This window comes from Diabrotica virgifera, chromosome 7 (assembly GCF_917563875.1).
Source record: "Diabrotica virgifera virgifera chromosome 7, PGI_DIABVI_V3a".
NCBI lineage: Eukaryota > Metazoa > Arthropoda > Insecta > Coleoptera > Chrysomelidae > Diabrotica > Diabrotica virgifera.
Genome location: NC_065449.1, coordinates 30,093,784 through 30,120,694, shown reverse-complemented (window position 1 = coordinate 30,120,694; position 26,911 = coordinate 30,093,784). Strand labels below are relative to the sequence as shown.

General features: G+C 34.6%; 1 protein-coding gene across 4 annotated transcripts in view; it reads right to left on the bottom strand.

Annotated features, from left to right (window-relative positions):
- The window catches only part of LOC114328063 (serine/arginine repetitive matrix protein 1), a 404,720-nt gene that overhangs the window by 148,657 nt on the left and 229,152 nt on the right, over window positions 1-26,911 (bottom strand). For all 4 annotated transcript variants that reach the window (XM_050656312.1, XM_050656313.1, XM_050656311.1 and 1 more), the window contains 2 exons: window positions 20,833-21,002; window positions 15,627-15,845 (listed from right to left, as the gene is read on the bottom strand). In XM_050656312.1, coding sequence (XP_050512269.1) covers window positions 15,627-15,845; window positions 20,833-21,002 — 389 coding nt within the window. The remainder of the gene's footprint in view (window positions 1-15,626; window positions 15,846-20,832; window positions 21,003-26,911) is intronic.

Here is a 26,911-nt window from a genome sequence, read left to right as displayed (position 1 = left end):
TTAAGACAAAAATACTTATTAGTTTTCTCAGGATTCGAAAAAAATTAATATATTTAAAACACATTGAACATTTTAACAGGCGACATTTTGCGCCTATGCCCTAAACCTTAATTTCTGCTCGATTTTTATTGCCAAACCTAAGAACACTTTTAATATTTTGATATAATTGATAGTAAACACAGACGGCCTGAAAAAGGTGATTGTTTACCTTTTCATTGTTGAAAAAGAAGTACCCCTTAATGCACACGATAGTACGAAAGATTATAATAAATTACAAAAATGAAAGTATTGGCTTTGTTTTATTATATAGCATCAAATTTCTGCTACTGCATCTACCATATAAGGTGATAGTCAATTTAATCTATAATGAAAATGCTTCTACTTCCATATAAATACAGTTCCATAAAATCATTCTTTGTTCTTGAAAATCATCAATACGTGAATAATATAAGATCAATTACGTTGATTACATACGGTACCCGTATAAAACCTATAAAAATCAAATATGCTCTCATTGAGAAAATCAACCATCATTACAGTGACCTGTAATGATAATAATTGTAGTAGTTTCTTGGTACTCGAAGTACCACTCACGATTACCTGTTTTTACAGAATGGACTCAACGTGAACAGGAAATCCAGTCTCCTATATTTCCACCAAGACAGGAAAATTATCGATAATTGTCCACTGTGGAGGTACCTTTGTAGTTTTGTATAAAGACTTCACGTGAGTTAATTGCGCTGCCTCTTTATATTTATAGTTTTATACGGGGCGTTCTGTTTGCAAAGTTATTTTAAACAACTTTGTATTCAATCTAATCGATTATACAGGGTGTCCCGAAAAGATTGGTCATAAGTTATACCACACATTCTGGGGTCAAAAATAGTTCGATTGAATCTAACTTACCTTAGTACAAATGTGCTCATAAAAAAAGTTACAGCCCTTTGAAGTTACAAAATGAAAATCGATTTTTTTCAATATATCGAAAACTATTAGAGATATTTTATTGAAAGTGGACATGTATCATTCTTATGGTAGGAACATCTTAAAACAAAATTATAGTGAAATTTGTCCACCCCATAAAAATTTTATGGCGGTTTTATTCCCTTAAACCCCCCTACCCCCCCCCCCCCCCCCAAACTTTTGTGTACGTTCCAATTAATTTATTATTGTGGTACCATTAGTTAAACACAAGGTTTTAAAACTTTTTCGCTTCTTACTATTTTTTCGATAAGCCAGTTTTTATCGAGACGCGCCTTCTTTTTTAATATGTTTACATTAAAATTTTGTAGGGGTTTTGTTCTTTTAAAACCTCCAAATGTTTGTGTACGTTCCAATTAAACTATTATTGCGGTACCATTAGTTAAACTCAGTATTTTTAAAACTTTTTTGCCTCTTAGTCTTTTTTTGATAAGTCACCTTTTATCGAGATGTGGCTTCTTTTTCAAAATATACCTAAAAATATAAATTATAAATAAATTTTCAGATTATTAACAAGTTTCTATAATCGTACTTGACCATAAAAAATATGTGGTGGATTCGACAAATATTCAAAATATCTCGATAAACACTGCCTTATCGAAAAAGTATTAAGAGGCAAAAAAGTTTTAAAAACATTGTGTTTAACTAACGGTGCCACAATAATAACTTAATTGGAACGTACACAAAAGTTTGGGGAGTTTAAGGGAACAAAACCCCCATAAAATTTTTATGGGGTGCACAAATTTCACTTTAATTTTTTTTTTAAGATGTTGCTTCCATAAGAATGCCACATGTTCATTTTCAATAAAAAATCCATAAGAGTTTCCGATATTTGAAAATAAAACGATTTTCAATTTGTAACTTCAAAGGGCTGTAACTTTTTTTGTGTGCACTATTGTATATAGGTAATTCAAGTTCAATCAACCTATTTTTGAAACCAGAATTTGTGGTATAATTTATGACCAATCTTTTCGGGACATCCTGTATTTATTCAGCGATTAAAATCAATGGTTTTTTGTAGATTTTTTATTTTCTCTTCAGTTCAGTTTTTTTCCTGTTTTTGATATTGAATTTCTCTAACTATTATTTCAGTGTCAACCAAATTTTTCTTCGTAGCCATTCTATTCTCCTGTTGAGCTGGCCCCCCCCCCCCACTTGCAAAAATTAAAAAACAAATAGCCCTGATTTATGAGCTATTTATGAGCTCTCATATTCCGCAAACTAAAAATTTTGAGCTCGTTCCACTGAGCAGGAATTTAATACCCTAGTGGGGGGGGCTGACTCAGCCCCCCCCACTAGGGTATTAAATGACTACTTAAAAATAGGAATATTGAATCGGTTTTTGCGGCAGAATTACGAGCTATTTATGAGCTCTTGAAATTATATAGTTTCGATTTTTGAGCTCATCCCCTTCACCCCCAAACAACCCTTTAATTGATTTAACTTAAGAGAAAGATGCTGAGAAAACTTAAAATATATCGTATTGCGGATATAATTCATATAGCTTATATACTCTAAGAATAAACTATTAAATCAAGAGCATTTCGATTATTGAGCTACAACCCCTTCGCAAGAAAACCACATTATCTTCCTGGCTTAAGAGAAAGTTGTATTTAAAATGCGTTAAACTAATTATTTGGCGACTACATATCATTTAATAATTTATCAGCTTCCAAATTACGCGCATTTAGATCAGTAAATTGCAATTTATTTTGTATAGTGCAGTCACTGAAGGTAAAAATCAACGATTACCTTCAAAAGACTAAGTTTTCACTCTAATGGCATATAGCATATCCCACCAGAATGAAAACAATGGGAACTTTCTCTGGTTACACCTCCGAGGCTTCTACAATTTGCAAGCCATACGGATGCTGAGACTAAGGAAGATGAGGGAATTCTACAATTTACAATTCACGTCCCATCTGCTCAGCGCGGTAAAGTTCCAACGAGACTGGTTCCCTTCATAATCCACACAGAGTAAATGTAAATAAAAAATGAATAACCATTTTCAATTTCGTTGCAAAACGAAAATACAGCCGAATCATATTCCAGTCCAATCAGAGAGTGCCGCAAGCACCTCTACCGGTTTCGAAACTTATTAGTCTCTCATCAGGAGGCACATATGCTGCTCTCCCTGATCCAACCAAAACAAACCCCAGCGTGCAGTCCCGAATTGCAACGAACGAAATGGCATAGATGCCCTAGCGGCAACTGCTAGCAAAAGACTAAGTTTTCACTCTAATGGCATATAGCATATCCCACCAGAATGAAAACAATGGGAACCTTCTCTGGTTACACCTCCGAGGCTTCTACAATTTGCAAGCCATACGGATGCTGAGACTAAGGAAGATGAGGGAATTCTACAATTTACAATTCACGTCCCATCTGCTCAGCGCGGTAAAGTTCCAACGAGACTGGTTCCCTTCATACTCCACACAGAGTAAATGTAAATAAAAAATCATTTTTTATTTACATTTACTCTGTGTGGAGTATGAAGGGAACCAGTCTCGTTGGAACTTTACCGCGCTGAGCAGATGGGACGTGAATTGTAAATTGTAGAATTCCCTCATCTTCCTTAGTCTCAGCATCCGTATGGCTTGCAAATTGTAGAAGCCTCGGAGGTGTAACCAGAGAAGGTTCCCATTGTTTTCATTCTGGTGGGATATGCTATATGCCATTAGAGTGAAAACTTAGTCTTTTGCTAGCAGTTGCCGCTAGGGCATCTATGCCATTTCGTTCGTTGCAATTCGGGACTGCACGCTGGGGTTTGTTTTGGTTGGATCAGGGAGAGCAGCATATGTGCCTCCTGATGAGAGACTAATAAGTTTCGAAACCGGTAGAGGTGCTTGCGGCACTCTCTGATTGGACTGGAATATGATTCGGCTGTATTTTCGTTTTGCAACGAAATTGAAAATGGTTATTCATTTTTGATTACCTTCAATTTCGGTGAACCTTCATCGATTTTCACGAAAATTGGTCAGTGGTTAGAGGATACGTCAAGAAACAAAGGTGACATGGTACCACCTTGCGCCTTTACCCTGAGGGTGGATACCGCCCCTTCTCGGGGGTGAAAATTATTTTATAAAAAAGAAATGCACAAATCAATAAAAGAACAAATTAAAAGCAAAATTTATTATATAAAGTTAATAAAGTAAGTCAATACTTTTTAAGTTATTAAAGATCAAAGATTTTAATTATTTGTGAAAAAAATGAATGTTTTGAAAAGGTTTTTTGTAAATCACTGAAAAACTTTAAGTTTTTACAAAAAAGTTAATAGTAGTTTAATTCGTATAGCTTATATTCTAAGAATAAACTCTTAAATCACGCGTCTTTCGATTATAGAGCTACAACCCCTTCGCAAGAGAACGACCCCATATTCCCGGCTTAAGAGAGAGTTGTTCTTAAAATAATTTAAATTAATTATTTGGCGACTACATATCGTTTAATAATTTATGAGCTTGCAAAATATATATAGTGCAGTCACTGAAGGTAAAAATCAACTAGTACCTTCGATTTCGGTAAATCTCAATTTATTTTCACGAATTGACAATAACAACTTGGGGTTTTAGCCTGGGGTATGTCACCCCTTCTCGGGAGTGAAAATTACTTTATTAAAAATAACCCCACAAATCGAGAGAGGGACAAATTGTAAGCAAAATTTGTTATATAATGTGATTAAAATAAATCAATACTTTTTGAGTTATTAAAGATCAAATATTTTAATTTTTGGAAAGAGCGATTTTTCATAAATGACTCAAAAACTGTAAGTTTTTACAAAAAAGTTTTCTTCACTAAAATTGAAGCTAATAAAAAATATAATAAATTGCTTACTTGAAAAACCCTTTAATGTTAATTTAAAGTAAGTTATTGGTAATTAAATGTATATTTTTTCCGCGACTGTTAAAATCTAAGGGTTCAAGCTTAAATAACGGGAAATGCATTTAAATAGCGGGGGATGCATTTTATAACACTTAGGTACTAAATACTTGTCAAAGTACTTAGAAATACCTATGAAAAATAAGATGCAGAAAAAGTTGATAGTATCAAAATCCGCTCACCAATTTTCGTGAAAATGAATGGAGATTTACCGAAATCGAAGGTACTAGTTGATTTTTACCTTCAGTGACTGCACTATAGAAAGAAAATGGCAATTCAATAATTGAGATGCGTATATTTTGCAAGCTCATAAATTATTAAACGATATGTAGTCGCCAAATAATTAATTTAAATTATTTTAAGAACTACTCTCTCTTAAGCCGGGAATATGTGGTCGTTTTCTTGCGAAGGGGTTGTAGCTCTATAATCGAAAGACGCGTGATTTAAGAGTTTATTCTTAGAATATAAGCTATACGAATTAAACTACTATTAACTTTTTTGTAAAAACTTAAAGTTTTTCAGTGATTTACAAATAACCTTTTCAAAACATGCATTTTTTTCACAAATAATTAAAATCTTTGATCTTTAATAACTTAAAAAGTATTGACTTATTTTATTAACTTTATATAATAAATTTTGCTTTTAATTTGTTCTTTTATTGATTTGTGCATTTATTTTTTATAAAATAATTTTCACCCCCGAGAAGGGGCGGTATCCACCCTCAGGGTAAAGGCGCAAGGTGGTACCATGTCACCTTTGTTTCTTGACGTATCCTCTAACCACTGACCAATTTTCGTGAAAATCGATGAAGGTTCACCGAAATTGAAGGTAATCGTTGATTGTTACCTTCAGTGACTGCACTATACAAAATAAATTGCAATTTACTGATCTAAATGCGCGTAATTTGGAAGCTTATAAATTATTAAATGATATGTAGTCGCCAAATAATTAGTTTAACGCATTTTAAATACAACTTTCTCTTAAGCCAGGAAGATAGGGTGGTTTTCTGGCGAAGGGGTTGTAGCTCAATAATCGAAATGCTCTTGATTTAATAGTTTATTCTTAGAGTATATAAGCTATAGGAATTATATTCGCAATACGATATATTTTAAGTTTTCTCAGCATCTTTCTCTTAAGTTAAATCAATTAAAGGGTTGTTTGGGGGTGAAGGGGATGAGCTCAAAAATCGAAACTATATAATTTCAAGAGCTCATAAATAGCTCGTAATTCTGCCGCAAAAACCGATTCAATATTCCTATTTTTAAGTAGTGGGGGGGGGGGCTGACTCAGCCCCCCCCCCACTAGGGTATTAAATTCCTGCTCAGTGGAACGAGCTCAAAATTTTTAGTTTGCGGAATATGAGAGCTCATAAATAGCTCATAAATCAGGGCTATTTGTTTTTTAATTTTTGCAAGTGGGGGGGGCAGCTCAACACGGGTCATTTCTTGAGCCCTTGCCGAAGCGAGGTGATAATCTAAATATTGTTAGCCTGCTGTCTCCATAGCTGTCATACTATATATAGAGCGCACATGTAAATATGTTTCCACCAGTTTTGGTTTTCGACCCTTCCTTCTACTTTACTTTCCTACTATACTTTATGCCCATGTATTTCCAGTTTAATATTAAAATATACAGGGTGTAACAAAAATACAGGTCATAAATTAAATCACATATTCTGGGACCAAAAATAGTTTTATTGAACCTAACTTACCTTAGTACAAATATGCATACAAAAAAAGTTATAGCCCTTTGAAGTTACAAAATGAAAATCGATTTTTTCCGATATATCGAAAACTATTATAGATTTTTTAATGAAAATGGACATGTGGTATTCTTATGGCAGGAACATCTTAAAAATAAATTATAGTGAAATTTGTGAACCCCATAAAAATTTTATGGGGTTTTTGTTCCCTTGAACCCCCCCAAACTTTTGCGTACGTTCCAATTAAATTATTATTGTGGCACCATTAGCTAAACACAATATTTTTAAAACTTTTTTTCCTCTTAGTACTTTTTCGAAAAGCTAGTTTTTATCGAGATATTTTGAATATTTGTCAAATCCACCACATATTTGTATACTGACAAGAGACCTGTTGGTAATACGAACATTTATTTATAAATTACAGTTTGAGATATTTTTGAACTATATTAGAAAAGAAGCCGTATCTCGATAAGAGGTGTCTTATCGAAAAAAGACTAAGAGGCAAAAAAGTTTTAAAAACATTGTGTTTAACTAATGTTACCACAACAATAATTTAATTGGAGCGTACATAAAAGTTTGGGGGGGTTTAAAGGAACAAAACCCCCATAAATTTTTTATGGGGTGCACAAATTTTACTATAATTTCCTTTTAAGATGTTCCTGCCATAAGAATGCCACATGGCCATTTTCGATAAAAAATCTATAATAGTTTTCGATATATTGGAACAAATCAATTTTCATTTTGTAACTTCAAAGGGCTATAACTTTTTTTGTAGGCATATTTGTACTAAGGTAAGTTAGATTGAATCGAACTATTTTGGGTCCCAGAATATGTGGTTTAATTTATGACCTGTATTTTTGTTACACCCTGTATAATAGTACATTCTTTCACGGTTTTTGCTCTAAATTTTAAAGAACTGCTTGGATTGACATGAAATTTGGCACACGCATAGCTTATGTACATGTCAAAGAAAAAAAGTGATATTGTGCCGATGTGTGCTTTTGCCCTGGGGGCCTCTTCACCCCTCTTGGGGGTGAAAAAATATATGTCAAAAATAAGTCCGGAAATGGATAAACTGACTAATTTTAAGTAACTTTTGTTCTATAGAGCTTTTTCGCCAAGTCAACACTTTTCGAATTGTTTGCGAGTGAATATGTTTATTTTTCAACAAAATAATTACATTTTTAGACAGTTTCTCGCAAATAACTCAAAAAGTAAGTATTTTGTCGAAAAAAACGTTCTTAGCAAAAATATAGCCTGAAAAAAAGTTAAAAAAATAGTGTACGCTTTAGGTCTGTGTACCTCGTAGAACCAGAGTTATAGCCAATGAAAAATAGATTTATATTCAACAAATTTCAAATAGAATATTTCGAAGTGAAATATCCAAAAAATCAAGCAGTTTTTGGGGAAAACGCATTTGAACTTTTTTAAAGTGTTTAAAAATTTTTTTTTCTGTTTTTATAAAAAGTTTCTAGCATTAAATTTAAGCAAGTTACGCTCAAAATAAAGTTGGTCCCTTTTGTTTTGGCAAAAAAAAAATCGGGAAGACCACGCCCTAATTAGCAACTTAAATGAAAGTAATCGTTACCGCTCCACATCTTATTTTACTTATGTTGTGTTTATATCATCTGTAAGTTTCATCGATTCAAAGTGCTTATTTTTGAAAAAAATTGGTTTCAAAGTAAAATTTTTAAAAATTTTAATTTTGAAAATATGTTTTTTTCAAAATAACTTAAAAATTGTTAGAGATACCAAAAATTTCTAAAGACAAAAAAATTAGCATTGCTTTTCTGAATATCATGTATTTTTTTGTTTTTCTGTTAGACAAAATTGATTAAGATTTGGTGTTTCTAAATTTGCATACATTCGTGATCAGTGACTCAGTCAACCCCTTTTAACTACAGCCCTTTCAAAAATAAGGACTTTGAACCGATGATACTTACAGATCATATAAACAATACATACACGAGTAAAGAAACTTGTGAAGTCGTAACGATTAAGTTCATTTGAGATACTAATTAGGGGGTGATTTTCCAGATTTTTTTACCAAAAAAAAGGGACTCACTTTATTTTGAGCGTACCTAACTTGTTTACTTTTGATGCTACAATTTTTTTTATAAAACAAAAATGAAGCTTTTTATAAACACTTTAAATAAGTTCTAATGAGTTTTCCCCGAAATGTGCTTCACTTTTAGTTATTTCACGTTAAAATATTCCATTTGGAATTTGACGAATATGAACCTATATTTTTAATTAGCTATAACTCTGCTTCTACTAGGTATAGAAACGTGATATATACATCATTTTTTTAAATTTTTTACAGGCTATATTTTTGCTCAGAATTTTTTTTGACAAAATACGTACTATTTGAGTTATTTTCGAAAAACCGTCTAAGAGCGTGGTTATTTTGTTGAAAAAATGTCAGCATAACAGAGAATTTTTATTTGTTTTTCTGCCATCTTATATCCTTTTCCAGTACCTTTAATGTTTTCTATGATTTGGTCCATTACTAAATTAAAAGGCAATGGTCTCAAGCTATCCCCTTGTCTGATTCCCGAGTTGATTTCTACTTCCGATGTTAGTTCATTCTCGACTTTTATTTTGGTTTTGTTCTTCGTATTAATGTCTTTAGTTGTCCTTATCATTTTGTTGGGCTGATTTTTTTCCTTCAGCAATCTTAGCACATCTTCCAATCCTATATAATCGAAGGCCTTAGTCAGATCTATAAAGCACATAAATGTAGGTTTATTATATTCCAGTGCTTTCTCTACTAAAATTATTTTACAAACCAAAATGACAATCTACAGGTCGGTTGTAGAACAATTTTGAAGTACGGATCTGAATGTTGGCACATGACAATGAATGAGAAGAAAAAACTGGAAGTAGTAGAAATGGACTATATAAGAAGAGCGTGTCGGATATCTAAACTTGATTGCATCCCAAATGAAGAAATAAGGAGAAGAACAGGAAGGATCTACAATACCGTAGATACAATAGAATCCAAACAGCTTTTATGGTACGGGCATGTAATGCGCATGAACGATGAACTATGGCCAAAATAGGTCTTAAACTATGTTCCATGGAATGGAAGAAGGAGAGGAAGACCAGCACTGGAATGGAGAGAAGGGATCAGAGGAATAGTGAGAGATAGAGCCATAAATGAGGAAGAAGGGACCGACCGAAAAAGGTGGAGATGGAAATGCGGGATGCGGCAGAGGCTGTAGGACCCCCGTAGGTATCTGAATATGATTTCTGATTATTGAAAGCTCTTTTGTGTTGTGCTATACGTTTGTTAAAAGTTCTACCAGTTTGGCCGATGTAAGTTTTTGGGTAGTCACTACATGTAAGTTTGTATACACCACTGTGTAAGGGTCTTGTAAGATTTTTGACTCTTGTTCTTAATATATTTGCTTAAACAAAAGTTTTTAGTGTTTTATTCTTAAAGCTCAAAAATGTGTAGTCTATTAAAATTTTTAGTTTGTATCTGTATAAATTTTCTACCTTTTCTTATGTTAACTTTCAAATTAAAGATATTGCAAATTCAGTTCGTAAGTTTGAAGTTCATGTCTTCTTTGTCTCTAAGAAATACTCCGATCTTCAAATTGACTGAAACTATTCCGAAGACGAGAACGATAATTGTCCACAAATCACATAGCACACAGTTCCAACTAAGTAACAAACTACAAGTTTCTTCTCGAATTGTTGGCATGGCATACCAACATTACCAACTATTACGTAAGCAAGACAAAAAATGGTTAAATACTATCACGTTTTCATTCATGATAGGTCAGGAATCTTCGCTTTGTATTGAAATTACCGACTTAACACGTTTACCACCTTTTATTTGCCTTGTGGCTGACTAATGTATTTCTAAAGTGTGGAGTGTTCCTCAAAACCACACCTAATTCAATTCCATAAATCAAATTATATCAGCTTTTGTAACCTTCTGGGTACATTGCTGTCCAATTAAAAAACCATTTGGTAGTTTTTCAATCTACAATATTTTATAAAATTAATGAAGTAGAAGAGTTAATAGAAAATAAATATAGTAGGTACCTGTAGGTGCTAAATAGGGAGCTAGGAGATATCAGTGATTATTTCATTCATAGGAGATTCTGACCAATAGAAAGCTACAGAAATCTGAATTAAATCGATAATTTTTGATAATCTCCCGTCGTTAAGTATATTACGTCAGATGCCCTTCGTTGCTACGAAAAAATACATTCAGTGACATTAATGACAATTAATGTTTTAAAAATTATAAAAGTGATGACTTTCAATCGTCAAATATTTATAAAAACTGTGTGTTTAATGGTACTTACATAAATCAATTACAATAAAATTTTGGTTTTGAACAGTTTTATTCATGAAATAATCGCAACAAATTGCACTCGACCTCTGAAATTAATATAGAACTTTTGCTCTCGTAACACTTTGACATAATTTCGTGTCACTCGGGAAAAATTCAATAATTTCAGAGCTCTTGTGCAATTACTACTGATAATTAAAACATTCCAAAAATAAATACAAACCAATAAAACACTAAAAACTTTTATTTTCTATACTTTCACAAACTTTCTTACAATTTATTTTCAGTACAGCAGTTTCGGCAGGGTGCTTTTCTCAAGTGATGTATTTTTACTAAAGCCTTTAAGGTATTTAAGTTGAGGAGGCGAGAACTGGATTTTTGTATAAATGTAGAATTTAAAACTGGTCATTAAACGGATTATTATGATCTAGTCTAGAAGGTGAAGAGGCGAATAGAGATAGCGAGACAATCGTTTGTCAAAATGAAAAAGTTCCTATGCAGCTGGGACATAAATATAAACTTAAGAACAAGAATGTTAAGGTACATGGAAGCTTGGACGCTAAAAAAGATAAACATCAAAAACATTGAGGCATTCGAGATGTGGTGTTACAGGAGAATGTGGAAAATACCATGGACAGAAAGAGTAACAAATCAAGATGTTCTGCTGAAGATGGGGAAGGAATTCGAATGAATTAAAAACAAATGAAAAAACTGGAATATCTAGGCCACATAATGAGAGGAGGAAAGTACTCTCTGCTAAGACTCATCATCCAAGGAAAAATCCCGGGAAAGAGAAATGTGGGACGTAGGAGGATTTCCTGGTTGCGAAATTTAAGGGAGTGGTATGGGTGCAGTTCAATACAGTTGTTCAGAACTGCAGCCAACAAAGTTAAGATTGCTGTGATGGTAGCCAACCTCCGATAGGAGACGGTACTGTAAGAAGAATTAGGAAAGGCCTTTTGTGTTCTGCTATACGTTTGGTAAAAGCTCTACGAGATTGATCGATGCACGTTTTTGGGCAGTGACTTCATGTAAGTTTGTATACATTGTTGTGTAAGTGCTTTTCCTTTTGACTTTTGTTCTAAATATATTTGTTTAAGTTATTGTTTGGGCTGATATTAGCACATATCATCCCAAAAAAACAAAAAGCTTAGTAAAGTCCAAAGAACCAATAAGATGCAAATTGGAGTTAGACAATCAAATTATGCAACAAATAATGACTTTCAAATACCTAGGAATTAATCTATTATCTGACAACAATATCGAAGCCGAAGAAGAGGTAAAGTACCAAATAATTAAAGCCAGTTGATCGGCCGGATTCCTACATGACACAATTTGAAAAAGCAAACACCTAAGAGTGGAAACAAAGGCCCGAATATATGTCAGTTAGTAGGCCAGTTATGACTTACACGGCCGAAATAAGACCAAATACAAACAGAACACAAAGACATCTGGAAATTGCTGGAAAAAGACTACAGGACAGGGTAAGAAGTGAGGAAGTCAGAAGCATACGTGGTGTAGACAATATTAATACCTGGGTAAAGAACAGAAATGGGGTTCAAATGGGGTAGTGAAGCGCAATACATGATGCTGTTTCCAGTTAGCATCTCTAGCCTCTCCTACTCAATTCCTATCCTCACCTCCACGAAGTGCGGCTTGGGCTGCACGGTCAGAGTGCACGGGATTGCATCCGGAGAACCTGAGCAACCTTACCGGAGATTGGGTAACCAACCCCAGTGGAAAGTAGGGTCAGGGCTGACGAGGAAGAGAGAAATGGTCCTCCGAAAAGGGGGTTTGGCGATAGGCCAGTAACCTATTCTTGTAAAAAAGTACTACTACGAAACCTTCAGATAGGCCTCGGAATGGACGAATATCAAGACGACGACTTTGGCAACGAAATATGGAATTTATGCTGGGAACATGGAATGTCAGAACGCTAACTAGACCAGGAGCACAGAGGATCCTTCTGCACGAACTGAAAAGATATAAAATAGAAATCACTGCAGCACAAGAAACTAAATGGTTGGGAAAAGGTATCCGGGACACTTAAACACACACTATACTGTATGGCGGTAAAGATGAAGGAAATAAAGAATTTGGAGTAGCCTTTATCGTAGATAATAAAATGAAGCACCTAATAACAGATTTTCAAGCCATCAATGAAAGAATCTGCAAGCTTAGGATAAAAACGCATTTCTTTAACATAACCCTTATAAATGTACACTGACCCAAAAATGAACAGGAAGAAGACACTAAGGTAGCCTTTTATCAAGATCTAGAACGAATCTATGACTCAATATCAAGAAACGACATTAAAATGGTAATAGGCGACACAAACGCCAAGATCGAAAAAGAAGAAGAGTACATAGGGGTAATAGGGAAACATAGTTGGCATAGAGACACAAATGAGAATGGTCAGTTTCTAATAGATTTCGCAGCTGGAAAGAATATGATTATCAGTTCGACATGCTTCCCACATCGGGACATAGATAAGGGCACTTGGATATCACCTGACGAAAACACAATAAATCAAATAGACCATATACTTTCTGAAAACAGAAGGGCGACGAGTATATTAGATGTAAAAAGCAGACGTGGCGCAAGCTGTGACTCAGACCATCTACTAGTACAGACACGGTTTAGATGCAAAATCAGTCGACAGGTAAAGGAAAAATATCCAACACAAGAAAAACTAAACTTAGATGACCTAAAAGTCTCTGAGGTACAAGAAAGATTTGAGAGAACAGTGGATGAAAAATTACTAGAAGAAATCAGAGCAGACTCCACAATAGAAAATAAATGAAACACCCTAAGCAGTATCATACTAAACACAGCGAAAGAAGTCCTAGGAACAAAGACACAACGGAGAGAAGAAACATGGTTCGATGAAGAATGCAAACAAGCTATACAGGAAAGAAATGAAGCACATAAAAATTACATACTCATACGTACTAGAGAGAGAAAAACAGAATTTGAGAACAAAAGACGAAGAGCATATAAACTGTGCAGGCAGAAAAAAAAAGTACGCAAACCAACGGATAATAAACATAGAGCGGGAGTTTAGATAAAACGAAACACGTAGTGCATACTAATTTATCAAACATTTAAGACAGGGATACAAACCGAAGACTAGCCTCTGCAAAAATAAGAAGGGTGAAATCATTAGCGATAACCTGGATGACATATTTTAAGGAAGTATTAAACAAAGGGGCACAACCACCATCACAACAACAGAGGCAGCAGCAGGCACGGCAGGAGGTACAACAACAAGAGCTGGGGGAAGATGGAGATGAAAATGAATTAACTAGACCCCCAACGCTAGAGGAGGTCCAAACGGCAATATACAAATGACAATGACAGAAACAGGAGCACAGGTATGTTTTTAAGGACAGATCACTGATGCGTTTACGATAACGCAAGGACTGAAACAAGGCGACGGACTGGCTCCAACGCTTTTTATTCTTGTTCTTGAATATGTAACTAGACGGTTGACGGTGAGCGGAAATAACATACTCACAAACAAATCTACCCAATTAGCAGCATACGCAGATGATATAAACATAATGAGCAGAACAATGAACGCTGAGTTGAAACAGAGTGCAGAATCAGTAGGGCTAGCAATAAACACAAATAAAACAAAACTACTCATACAAACCAGATCAAATAGACCGGCGCAACAACACTTTATTGACGATATAGAACATGTGAATAGATTCACGTACCTAGGAATGAATCTGGTAGCAAGCAATGAAGAAGAACCGGAAATAAATAGAAGGCTTGTGCTGACAAATAAAGCTTATTTCGCGATGGGCCACATATTCAAATCGCGAGACGTACACCGTAAAACAAAACTCCGGGTCTATAAAACAATAATCAGGTCCATAGTAAGTTATGGCTGTGAAACATGGGTGGTGACACAGAAATCTGCCACTGCATTAGATGTGTTTGAAAGAAAAATATTACGTAGGATACTGGGCCCAATAAGTGAAAATGACAACTGGCGAATTAGGTATAATAGAGAAATATACGAGCAATATAGCGAACCAACTCTAGCACAATACACTAAACTGCAGAGATTACGGTGGGCAGGGCACGTGGTCCGCATGCATGAGAATAGAATCCCCAGAAAATTGCTAAATGCAAGAATGCAGGGAAAAATACTTGTTGGAAGACCTAAATAGAGATGGGAAGACGAAGTTGATGAGGATTCCAGGAACTTTCTGGGAACGCGTTCATGGAAAAGAACAGCGGTAAATCGAAATGATTGGAGAAGCTTGTTGAAGGAGGCCAAGGCTCGATTTGGGTTGTAGTGCCATTGGATGTATGGAAAGAACAGAAAAGAAGAGTGGAATCAAGACATAAACAGGATGTCTGATTCAAGGATAGTAAGAATAGCCAGGGACAAGTCACTGTTAGCCAGAAGAAGTATGGGACGCCCAAGGAAAAGATGGAATGACAATTTAGGGACAGAATGAAAGGCACCGTTGAAGAAAAACAGGCAGTACTGCCTATATAAAAGAAAAAGAAGAGGACGAAGTTATTGTTTGCTGTACAAGCTGTTGTTTTTTCTATCTAGATTCATAAAAATATCTGATAACACTGGGCTTAGAGTATTACTCATGATAAGTTCTGCACTGTTATTTGTATATTATATTTGGATAAAGATACGAAAGATAAAAAAGCAGCAAAGCTAAAATGTATCTTTAAAAAACATTCAATAATGAATAATTCAGAATATATAGAAATATAGTAACTTACTTCGTCAGTTATATCTCCATAATGTTGGACATCTTCCGTCTCTTTGACTTCTTCTGTTTCTTCTCTGGATATAATTTTACGTTCCTTAACCTCTCTGACGATACCATCGGGATTGGGTACAGCAACCCAGTTCGATTGACCGGCAACGGCCATCCGATTTTCACCCCCATCGTTGAGGGCTTTTATTCCATCGACTTCGTCGTCCCCCAACTTTCGCAACTAAAAAATAAAAACAATATTATTAATTATATATTCTCCAAGGCTTTTTAATGGCGATATATCTATTTTAATATCGAAACGTCAAACTACTATATCATTGTAAAAAAAAATTAACCCATATCAATCTTTTAACTCTCTGTTGACCTTTAACTTTATAATCGACAGCAAGATTTTTTTATATGAAATGGAAGTAAATTTTTTATGAAATATAGACTCGTACAAAAATATTTTATGCAGTCATACGTAATAATAAAAATTAAGATTTACTACTAAAACAAAACACATTCACTAAGAAAAATAGCTTGAATGAATAAGAAAGTTTTTAAAAATTATACAGCGTGGACCAAAGAGAAAAGAGTCCACCTCGATATTTGGCAGTAGTTATTAGATTTTAAGAAAATGCCGAAACAGGTCGATTTTTGTTCTAAGGGGGACACATTTTTAAGATACGTACATCTGTCATTTGTCAACCTCCTCTCTTCCACGTCTCCAACACCTTATTAAATATTGAATAGGGATCGTGTGGTAGCTCATTTGAAAGAGTATTTAATTATCTATTCAGTAATGTACAAATTGTCATAATTATTTATACAGGGTATACAATTTTTTTATTGATTTAATTGACAAAAAAAAAAGAAGAATGTATGTAGTTTATTTAAAATAGACATTACATTTTACACCCTGTATAAATATTTATGATAATGAGACCTATTTTTAACAGTCGGGACATATCATTAAAAACAAAATACCGTCTGTTGAAATGCTACATATTCACAGTTCTGCTCTACGGAATGGAAGCGTGGACACTAACTGCTGCATCTATAAATCGGCTCGAAGCTTTCGAAATGTGGTGTTATAGGCGCCTCTTACTTAAATCCTGGGTTGACCGAATTGCTAATGTTTAAGTCCTGCGTAGAATGGGAAAAGAGTGTGAAATCCTCACAACCATCAAAACAAAATCATTAGAATATCTAGGACACGTAATGAGAATTTAAGAACGTTACGGCCTTCTCCAACTGATTCTCCAAGGGAAGGTAAATGGTAAAAGGGGACAGGGAAGAAGGCATTTCCTAGCTTCAAAATTTACGAAAGTGGTATAACACGACTACCACTGAACTGTTCCGCGCTGCGGTAAACAAAGTCAAGATAGCCATGATGATCGCCAAAATCCGGAACGGATAGGCACTTTATGAAAAAGAACTATCTCTAGCATAGCAATTTCAGATTTTAGCACCTCAGTATCATATTTCGACTTCGTAGATTTTGTACAATGGCATATATTTATGTTTCCCAATACATAAAAAGAAGACCAATTAGAATGTCGACACAACCATAAAATCACGCTGTTGAACTCGTCATACCAAATAATGTACAACGTCTTTTACGAAGGCTTAGACCATACGCTAAAAAAATTGTTGGCAAATACCAATGTGGCTTCTACAGACAAAAGTCAAAAATAGACCAGCTATTTGTTTTATGACAGATCCTAACATCGACACACATCATCTCTTCATAAACTTCGGAAACGCATATGACAACAATATAAACCGAGAATTATTGTTAACGCATTCACGGACCCGTGTTGAGCTGCCCCCCCCCCCCCACTTGCAAAAATTAAAAAACAAATAGCCCTGATTTATGAGCTATTTATGAGCTCTCATATTCCGCAAACTAAAAATTTTGAGCTCGTTCCACTGAGCAGGAATTTAATACACTAGTGGGGGGGCCTGAGTCAGCCCCCCCCACTACTTAAAAATAGGAATATTGAATCGGTTTTTGCGGCAGAATTACGAGCTATTTATGAGCTCTTGAAAATATGTAGTTTCGATTTTTGAGCTCATCCCCTTCACCCCCAAACAACCCTTTAATTGATTTAACTTAAGAGAAAGATGCTGAGAAAACTTAAAATATATCGTATTGCGGATATAATTCCTATAGCTTATATACTCTAAGAATAAACTATTAAATCAAGGGCATTTCGATTATTGAGCTACAACCCCTTCGCAAGAAAACCACCCTATCTTCCCGGCTTAAGAGAAAGTTGTACTTAAAATGCGTTAAACTAATTATTTGGCGACTACATATCATTTAATAATTTATAAGCTTCCAAATTACGCGCATTTAGATCAGTAAATTGCAATTTATTTTGTATAATGCAGTCACTGAAGGTAAAAATCAACGATTACCTTCAATTTCGGTGAACCTTCATCCATTTTCACGAAAATTGGTCAGTGGTTAGAGGATACGTCAAGAAACAAAGGTGACATGGTACCACCTTGCGCCTTTACCCTGAGGGTGGATACCGCTCCTTCTCGGGGGTGAAAATTATTTTATAAAAAATAATTGCACAAATCAATAAAAGAACAAATTAAAAGCAAAATTTATTATATAAAGTTAATAAAATAAGTCAATACTTTTTAAATTATGAAAGATCAAAGATTTTAATTATTTGTGAAAAAAATGCATGTTTTGAAGAGGTTTTTTGTAAGTCACTGAAAAACTGTAAGTTTTTACAAAAAAGTTAATAGTAGTTTAATTCGTATAGCTTATATTCTAAGAATAAACTCTAAAATCACGCGCCTTTCGATTATTGAACTACAACCCCTTCGCAAGAAAACCATCCCATATTCCCGGCTTAAGAGAGGGTTGTACTTAAAATAATTTAAATTAATTATTTGTCGACTATATATTGCTTAATAATTTATGAGCTCGCAAAATATACGCATCTCAATTATTGAATTGCCATTTTCTTTCTATAGTGCAGTCACTGAAGGTAAAAATCAACTATGACCTTCGATTTCGGTAAATCTCCATTCATTTTCACGAAAATTCGTGAGCGGATTTTGATACTATCAACTTTTTCTGGATCTTATTTTTGATGGGTATTTCTAAGTACTTTGACAAGTATTTAGTACCTAAGTGTTATAAAATGCATCTTTTTCCCGTTATTTAAGCTTGAACCCTTAGATTTGAACAGTCGCGGAAAAAAATATACATTTAATTACCAATAACTTACTTTAAATTAACATTAAAGGTTTTTCAAGTAAGCAATTTATTATATTTTTTATTAGCTTCAATTTTAGTGATGAAAACTTTTTTGTAAAAACTTACAGTTTTTGAGTCATTTATGAAAAATCGCTCATGCATTTTCTTTCCAAAAATTAAAATATTTGATCTTTAATAACTCAAAAAATATTGATTTATTTTAATCACATTATATAACAAATTTTGCTTAAAATTTGTCCCTCTCTCGATTTGTGGTGTTATTTTTAATGAAGTAATTTTCACTCCCGAGAAGGGGTGACATATACCCCAGGCTAAAACCCCAAGTTGTTATTGTCAATTCGGGAAAATAAATGGAGATTTACCGAAATCGAAGGTAATAGTTGATTTTTACCTTCAGTGACTGCACTATAGAAAGAAAATGGCAATTCAATAATTGAGATGCGTACATTTTGCAAGCTAATAAATTATTAAACGATATGTAGTCGCCAAATAATCAATTTAAATTATTTTAAGAACAACTCTCTCTTAAGCCGGGAAAATGGGGTCGTTTTCTTGCGAAGGGGTTGTAGCTATATAATCGAAAGGTGCGTGATTTAAGAGTTTATTCTTAGAATATAAGCTATACGAATTAAACTACTATTAACTTTTTTGTAAAAACTTACAGTTTTTCAGTGATTTAGAAAAAACCTCTTCAAAACATGCATTTTTTTCACAAATAATTAAAATCTTTGATCTTTAATAACTTAAAAAGTATTGACTTATTTTATTAACTTTATATAATAAATTTTGCTTTTAATTTGTTCTTTTATTGATTTGTGCAGTTATTTTTTATAAAATAATTTTCACCCCCGAGAAGGGGCGGTATCCACCCTCAGGGTAAAGGCGCAAGGTGGTACCATGTCACCTTTGGTTCTTGACGTATCCTCTAACCACTGACCAATTTTTGTGAAAATCGATGAAGGTTCACCGAAATTGAAGGTAATCGTTGATTTTTACCTTCAGTGACTGCATTATACAAAATAAATTGCAATTTACTGATCTAAATGCGCGTAATTTGGAAGCTTATAAATTATTAAATGATATGTAGTCGCCAAATAATTAGTTTAACGCATTTTAAGTACAACTTTCTCTTAAGCCGGGAAGATAGGGTGGTTTTCTTGCGAAGGGGTTGTAGCTCAATAATCGAAATGCCCTTGATTTAATAGTTTATTCTTAGAGTATATAAGCTATAGGAATTATATCCGCAATACGATATATTTTAAGTTTTCTCAGCATCTTTCTCTTAAGTTAAATCAATTAAAGGGTTGTTTGGGGGTGAAGGGGATGAGCTCAAAAATCAAAACTATATAATTTCAAGAGCTCATAAATAGCTCGTAATTCTGCCGCAAAAACCGATTCAATATTCCTATTTTTAAGTAGTGGGGGGAGGGCTGACTCAGCCCCCCCCCCCCACTAGGGTATTAAATTCCTGCTCAGTGGAACGAGCTCAAAATTTTTAGTTTGCGGAATATGAGAGCTCATAAATAGCTCATAAATCAGGGCTATTTGTTTTTTAATTTTTGCAAGTGGGGGGGGGGCAGCTCAACACGGGTCATTCACGGACACTTGGTATTTTTGACCTACTCAGAACATCACCATTTTTTGGTGGAGGAGCTTGGTGGAATCAAGGTCAAATAAAATGCTTTCATGTATCGTATCATGGGACACTTCCCTGACAAGAAACTGGATATATAGGGACACCAAGCTTTACATTTTATTTATTTTTTATGGACATTTTGTCTTCAATAACGTACGTCATATTTTCGGTGGTACACAAATCGTCTGCAATAGCAGACCTATCCCTACACATGTGTCTACAATTGCAGACACGCTCGCAAATGTATTGATACAAGCAATGAAATAATTTAATACACCAACACAACTAATAGTATTAATATTAATATTAATAACGGTTAAAGCAAAGTAGATATATTTGTCTTACCTCTGTTTGGTGATGCTCCTGGGTTTCGGTATCCTCTGTAGTGTTAGTGGTGACCATAGGTCCAGAATCTTCAACGACTTTTCCATCTTCTAATACAACTTGTCTCTTGACTCGGGTTTCGATTTGTTTGGTATTGGTTACTTCAGTTTTTTTCTTACTGACCCATTCCTCTATAAAATAATTAAGATTTGGTAAAAATTACTTCAAAATTAATTTTAAATTATATAAAATTTTGAATAAAAATAACAGTTGTAAATAAATAAACTCATTTTACACAAACGGATTTTACATAAACACCTTAAATCTAAAATGTGTCAAAACGAGTCAAAATATCAGAGAAAGTTCTCGCTAGTGGCGCACCCCCTATATGCGACGATATGTGTATATACTCATTTGATTGAAATACAGTTTTCGATTCTGTCAACCTGACTGAATTGAAAAATGGGCCCTCATCATCATCATTCAATCCGGATCTATCCACTGCTGGAAATAGATCTCCCTCAGTCTTCTCCATGCATTTCTGTCCTGTGCTGTCTGCATCCAGTTTCTGTCGATCCGTTTGATGTCATCAGACCATCTGGTTGGCGGACGACCTCTACTTCGATATGCTTCTTGTCTTGGTCTCCAGTGTATTATTCGCTGTGTCAATCTGTTATCCGACATTCTAGCTATGTGTCCAGCCCAGTTCCACTTTAGGGTCATAATTCTTTCTATGGCATCCGTCACTTCTGTTCTTCGTCTTATCTCAATGTTCGTAATTCGATCCCGACGAGAAATGCCTAATATTGAGCGTTCCATGGCTCTTTGGGTAACACAAATTTTATTTCTTACTTTCTTGGTTATTGTTAAAGTTTCTGCACCATATTATGTAAGTACTGGCAACACACACTGATCAAAGACTTTTCTTTTGAGACACATAGGTAGTTCTGACTTAAGGACACAGTTCAGCTTTCCGAATGCCACCCAAGTGCCGGCGCCGCCTATGCGGCGGCTTAGTTCGCACGTTTGATTATCTCTTCCTATGCGTATCTCATGCCCTAAGTACTTATAAGAGGTGGCTTCTTCAATAGGCATGCCATTTACTGAAATCTTTTCGCTTAACACAAGATTTGTCATGATATGAGTTTTTGTATGGTTGATTTTTAATCCAACTTGTAAGGAAGCTAGGTATAGTTTCTCCAGTTGCGATACTGCATCATCGATGCTGTCAGCAAAAAGAACAATATCGTCAGCGAATCTCAAATGACTAAGTATTTCTCCGTTGATATTAATTCCTTTTTCACTCGGATTTGCGTTCTTAAACATATGTTCTAATAATGTTGTGAACAATTTTGGCGAAATTGTGTCTCCCTGTCGCACTCCCCGTTTTATTTTAAATGCGTTGGTCTTTTGATCTGCCAGTTTCACGCTTGCTGTCGCATTTTGATAGATGTATTTAATCATGTTTATATAGCGATGATCTATACGACACTCTGTTAAGGCTTTTAACATTTTTTGATGACTTATGGTGTCAAAAGCTTTTTCGTAGTCAACTAATATTAGGACTAATGGCTTGTTATATTCAACACTCTTTTCTATTAAGTTCTTAATTACTTGGAAATGATCATTTGTGCCATATCCTGCTCTAAAACCTGCTAGCTCTTTTGCCTGATAGAAATCCAACTTACTTCCTAGTCTATTGGTAATAACTCTTGTGAATAGCTTATATATTTGTGACAACAAGCTAATGGGTCGGTAGTTTCTAAGGTCGCTGATATCTCCCTTTTTGTGGAGTAAGACGATTTCTGTGTTGTTCCACTGCGTCGGTGTTATCGCTTCGCACAGACATTTACTAAATAATTTAGCAAGTGCCAGTAGAAGTTTATTTCCTCCTAGTTTTGTGCTTTCAGTCATTACTTTGTCTTCACCTGGGGATTTATTGTTCTTCATCTTTTGAAGCGCATTTTTATTTTCGCCAATAATAATGTTCGGCATTAACTCTGAGCCTTGATTCTCTATTTTTGGCAAAGGGCACCTTTCATCGGATTCACTTGTTTCATAAAGTTGTTTGTAGAAGTCTTCTACTGTTCTCACTATTTCTTCCTTATCAGTCATAATGTCGTCTTGTTTATTTCTTAACTTATGTATGTTCTTTTTTCCTGTGGACATGTTGTGTCTTAGAACTTTCAGACTTCTATTTTCCTCTACAACCTTTGTTACCTCTCTCATGTTATGCTGCCTTATGTCTTTGCGGATCTCTTTGTTTATTGTTTTACTGAGTTGAGTAACTTCTGCGTAGTTTGTGTTATACCTGTCCCTTAGCCTCCTTCTTTCTTCTATAAGATTTTTAGTGTTGAGACTTATTTTTTCATGTTTTTTCTTCCTTTTAGGACAACACAACTTCTCCGCTTCTTTAATCGCATTTACGATATTTTCGTTTAGAACTTCGACCTCTGTTTCGTCGTTGATTTGTTGCAGATTGTGGTCAATGATGTCACGAAAGTGGTCTGTATTTTCAGGCGGTGTCCATTTACGCCTGTCTGATTTTATCATTTTTGTTCGTTCATTCTTTAAATTGAACAGAATTTTTGCTCGAATCAATCTGTGATCGCTTCAAATTGTAAATCTGTTTAAAACGGATACATATTGTACAGGTTCTTTCTTATCAGCAATGATAAAATCTATTTCCTTCTTTGTGAAACCGTCTGGACTTTTCCACGTCCACTTTCTTTGGGGCTTTTTTTGGAAGAACGAGTTCATAGAAAAAAGATTTTCTTGGTGTAAAAAATCTACAAGCATGGTCCCTCTTTCATTTCTGTCTCCATAGCCGTAATTTCCTAGTGCAGTTTCACTTTGGTCTTCTTTCATTCCAAGCTTGGCATTAAAATCACCTGTTATCAGAGTATAAAACGTCTTAGTACTTTTCATGGCTGTTCTAATATCTTCAAAAAAGATTTCAATCTCTTCATCAGAGTGGCTTGTCGTTGGTGCATACACTTGTATCAATTTTAATTTATACCTCGAATTCAACTTTAAGATTAGAGTGATAACTCTCGAGCTTACACTTTCTATTTTTAATATGTTTGTTACATGTCGTTCGTGTACGATGAATCCAACTCCACCATTCGATGAATCGTCTTCTCCTTTGAAATGGAATAAGTGGCCAGATTTAAGAGTATATTGTTCTTCTCCTCTTCTTCTAACTTCACTGAGACCAATTACGTCCCACTTTATTGATTTTAGCTCTTCCTCCATTTCTAACAATTTAGACTCTGATAACATTGTTCTCACATTATATGAAGCAATATGCATGGGTTGTCGTCTCTGGTAGCCTAATTTTAGCCGGGGATTCTTAGCACCCTCTACTCCGTCTTTCTTCCGACCCCTACCTTGGTCAGAGGTAGTGGAGTCGCCGGGCACTGAGGGCCGTTCATTTACTGAATTTTCCATACATAAATAGAAGAGGGGGGTTTAGCCATTTCACTACCGCGCGGGCCAGTGCGTATTGGTAGTGGGTTAGGATGTGATGTGGATAGGTACGAATTTGATGGAAAGTTTGGTTAGGACATGACTTCTCCTGGGTATGGGAGTGTAGAGAAAATCAAGGCTTGCTTAAGTTAGCAGATCTATCTTCTACCGGGGTCGTAGAAAATTATCAACTTGCTACCTTGGGCTGACTGCAAAGAATAAACATCTTTGGGCGGTAGGGTCGCCACATCCCTACGCCAAAAAAAGGGCCCTATTTCATTTTAAAGTTTACAAAAAGATCCGCCAATCCATATGTCAACCATTCATTTCGATCCAAGAGTGTGGGTTTTACAGCCCTCCCCGTTTGGGGCCTGTTTTTCATTCTCGTCCCCAAGACTCCCAAAAATTTTGAAAATTTAAGTCCGACCTCTGCGGTTTCTGACAGTACTGAACATTACATTTCCAACTCATGTGTAATTTTTAAGATCGGTTATATCATTCAAAAGTTACCGAGCTCAGAAATTTGACTCAATTTCTGTATAAAAAGGGGAAAATGTTTGTGGATGTGGATAAGCGGGTATGTGTGTGTTTGGAAAAGTTACATCGATCTGATTTTTTTCAGAACCGGTGTCGTTTGTGACTTTTGACCACCCATAAGACAACTATAGCACTAGGTAAGTAAGATAGAGCAAATTTTTTGGGTGAATGTATCTCAAGTTCAAAGAGATATAGGAAAACTGTAAATACACTAAATCGGTAGCACTTGAGTTCAACTTTCAAATAGTGACTAACTGGTCACGATCGGACATATACATGGCTCAGTTGAGTATAGTGGAAAAACTGAAAAAATTTTGAAAATTTTGGTTCTACGACAATTACTCAAAATTTACAAATACGAATTGCGCAAATTACTGAAAGTTTATAGGAGGACTCTAGGAGGACCTTATATCTGTGGAAATAGTGTGACAAAATCCATTTCCTGCGGGAGAAACGGTTTTTCAATCTCACTAAATCCTCAAATATCTTGAGATATCATATGTGGATAAGATTGACTGGATTGACTGCATCAGACACTGTTTGTCAATACCTTCCAAACGTGTGTTTATTTATCAAAATCGGTTAAGCCATTTAAAAGTAATCGAGCTTCAAAATTTACTCAAATTTACGAAGCGAATATCCCAATATTTTTTCCAGTCTATTTCGAATAGAAAAAAATACCCTTGTCCGGAATCTCTATGACATGGTCTTTCCCTTGTTAATAAACTTCAGGAAGAATATTGCAAGACTTCCAATAAGCACAGAAATCAATATATTATGCCATATTTTTAACTAATTATAAAGATATAGGTATAGTTTACAAGTTTGAACCCAGATCGTTTTTCAATACGAATGTGTAGGAGTTAAATCAACATTTGAAAACGTGCACAAAAAAAATTAACCGAGTGAAAATAACAGTAAATCACCTACACAAGAGCATACAACAAAACTATATTTGGTTTTTATCTTGATTGGGACGTTTAAAAAGAAAGCGTGAGAAGGCTTAGATATAGTAACGCTGATAATATTGGTCGAATATTAATAAATCAATTCTAAGCAATCGAAGGTAGGTCCGGATGTTATAATAAAGTTATAAATATTTAGATATTGTAAATACGAGGCTGTTACATAATATTTGATACATGGTATCAGTGCCGAATTAACCTAACTTCGGGCCCTGGGCGCTGAATATTTAGGGGCCCCCTTAATTGCTATTCGTTGTCAATTTTTAACAAGAAAACACATTTATTGTAAAATCCATACTTTTTTAAACCAAACAAGAAGAATAGCAAACGTAAAAAATATTCCAAAAAAATACATTTAAAAATACAAAAAAAAACAGAAATTTACACAAAACAACACATGACGAACAAAAAAATATATTCTAAAAAATTCATACTTATAACAATTTTGTCTTAATTTTCTACATTTTCTTGACCCTAATTTGGCGTTAAATATATTTTTATTCTTTTTAAAGCCGAAAAAGACCGCTTGCCTGACGCATTAGAAGTTGGTATCGTGAAATAAACTTGCAGTAAAGGTAAAATATTGGGAATCGTTGCCTTTACAATCTTTACGTTCTGGATGACACTAAATTTTATAAATGGTTATTTAACTTTTGGCATAATGTTATAGAGTGAGTAATTTCATTATGCAAGTTGTCTTTGGTTTCATCAACATCTTTTTATATTTCACACATAAAGTATCAATTGACGTCTTGACTGCTTCTTTATCTAGCGCACAAAAACATCTAACAGCTGATGTAACATCTTTGTAGCAGTTAATTATTTTTAAAAGATCTTGAGCAATATTGTGGCCTATAACATTAAATACTTCAATTTCAAATCTTTCTTGCTCCTTTAATTGTTTCACTTTCACCTGCTTCTTAAAAAAATGTTTTCCCTTCTTTGTTTTTTTGAAGGTCAGTTGTATAGAATATGTTTGAGATATCGTCGTCTTCGTAAAAAATATTTTTGGCTTCTACTCAATTTCGCTTAACATATTTCTAACGTCTCCAACAAATCTAGAAACAGGTGTCATTAATTCTAGTCCAATTGACACAAGTCCACAGTTTCATCACGTTTTGCTTGTTGCA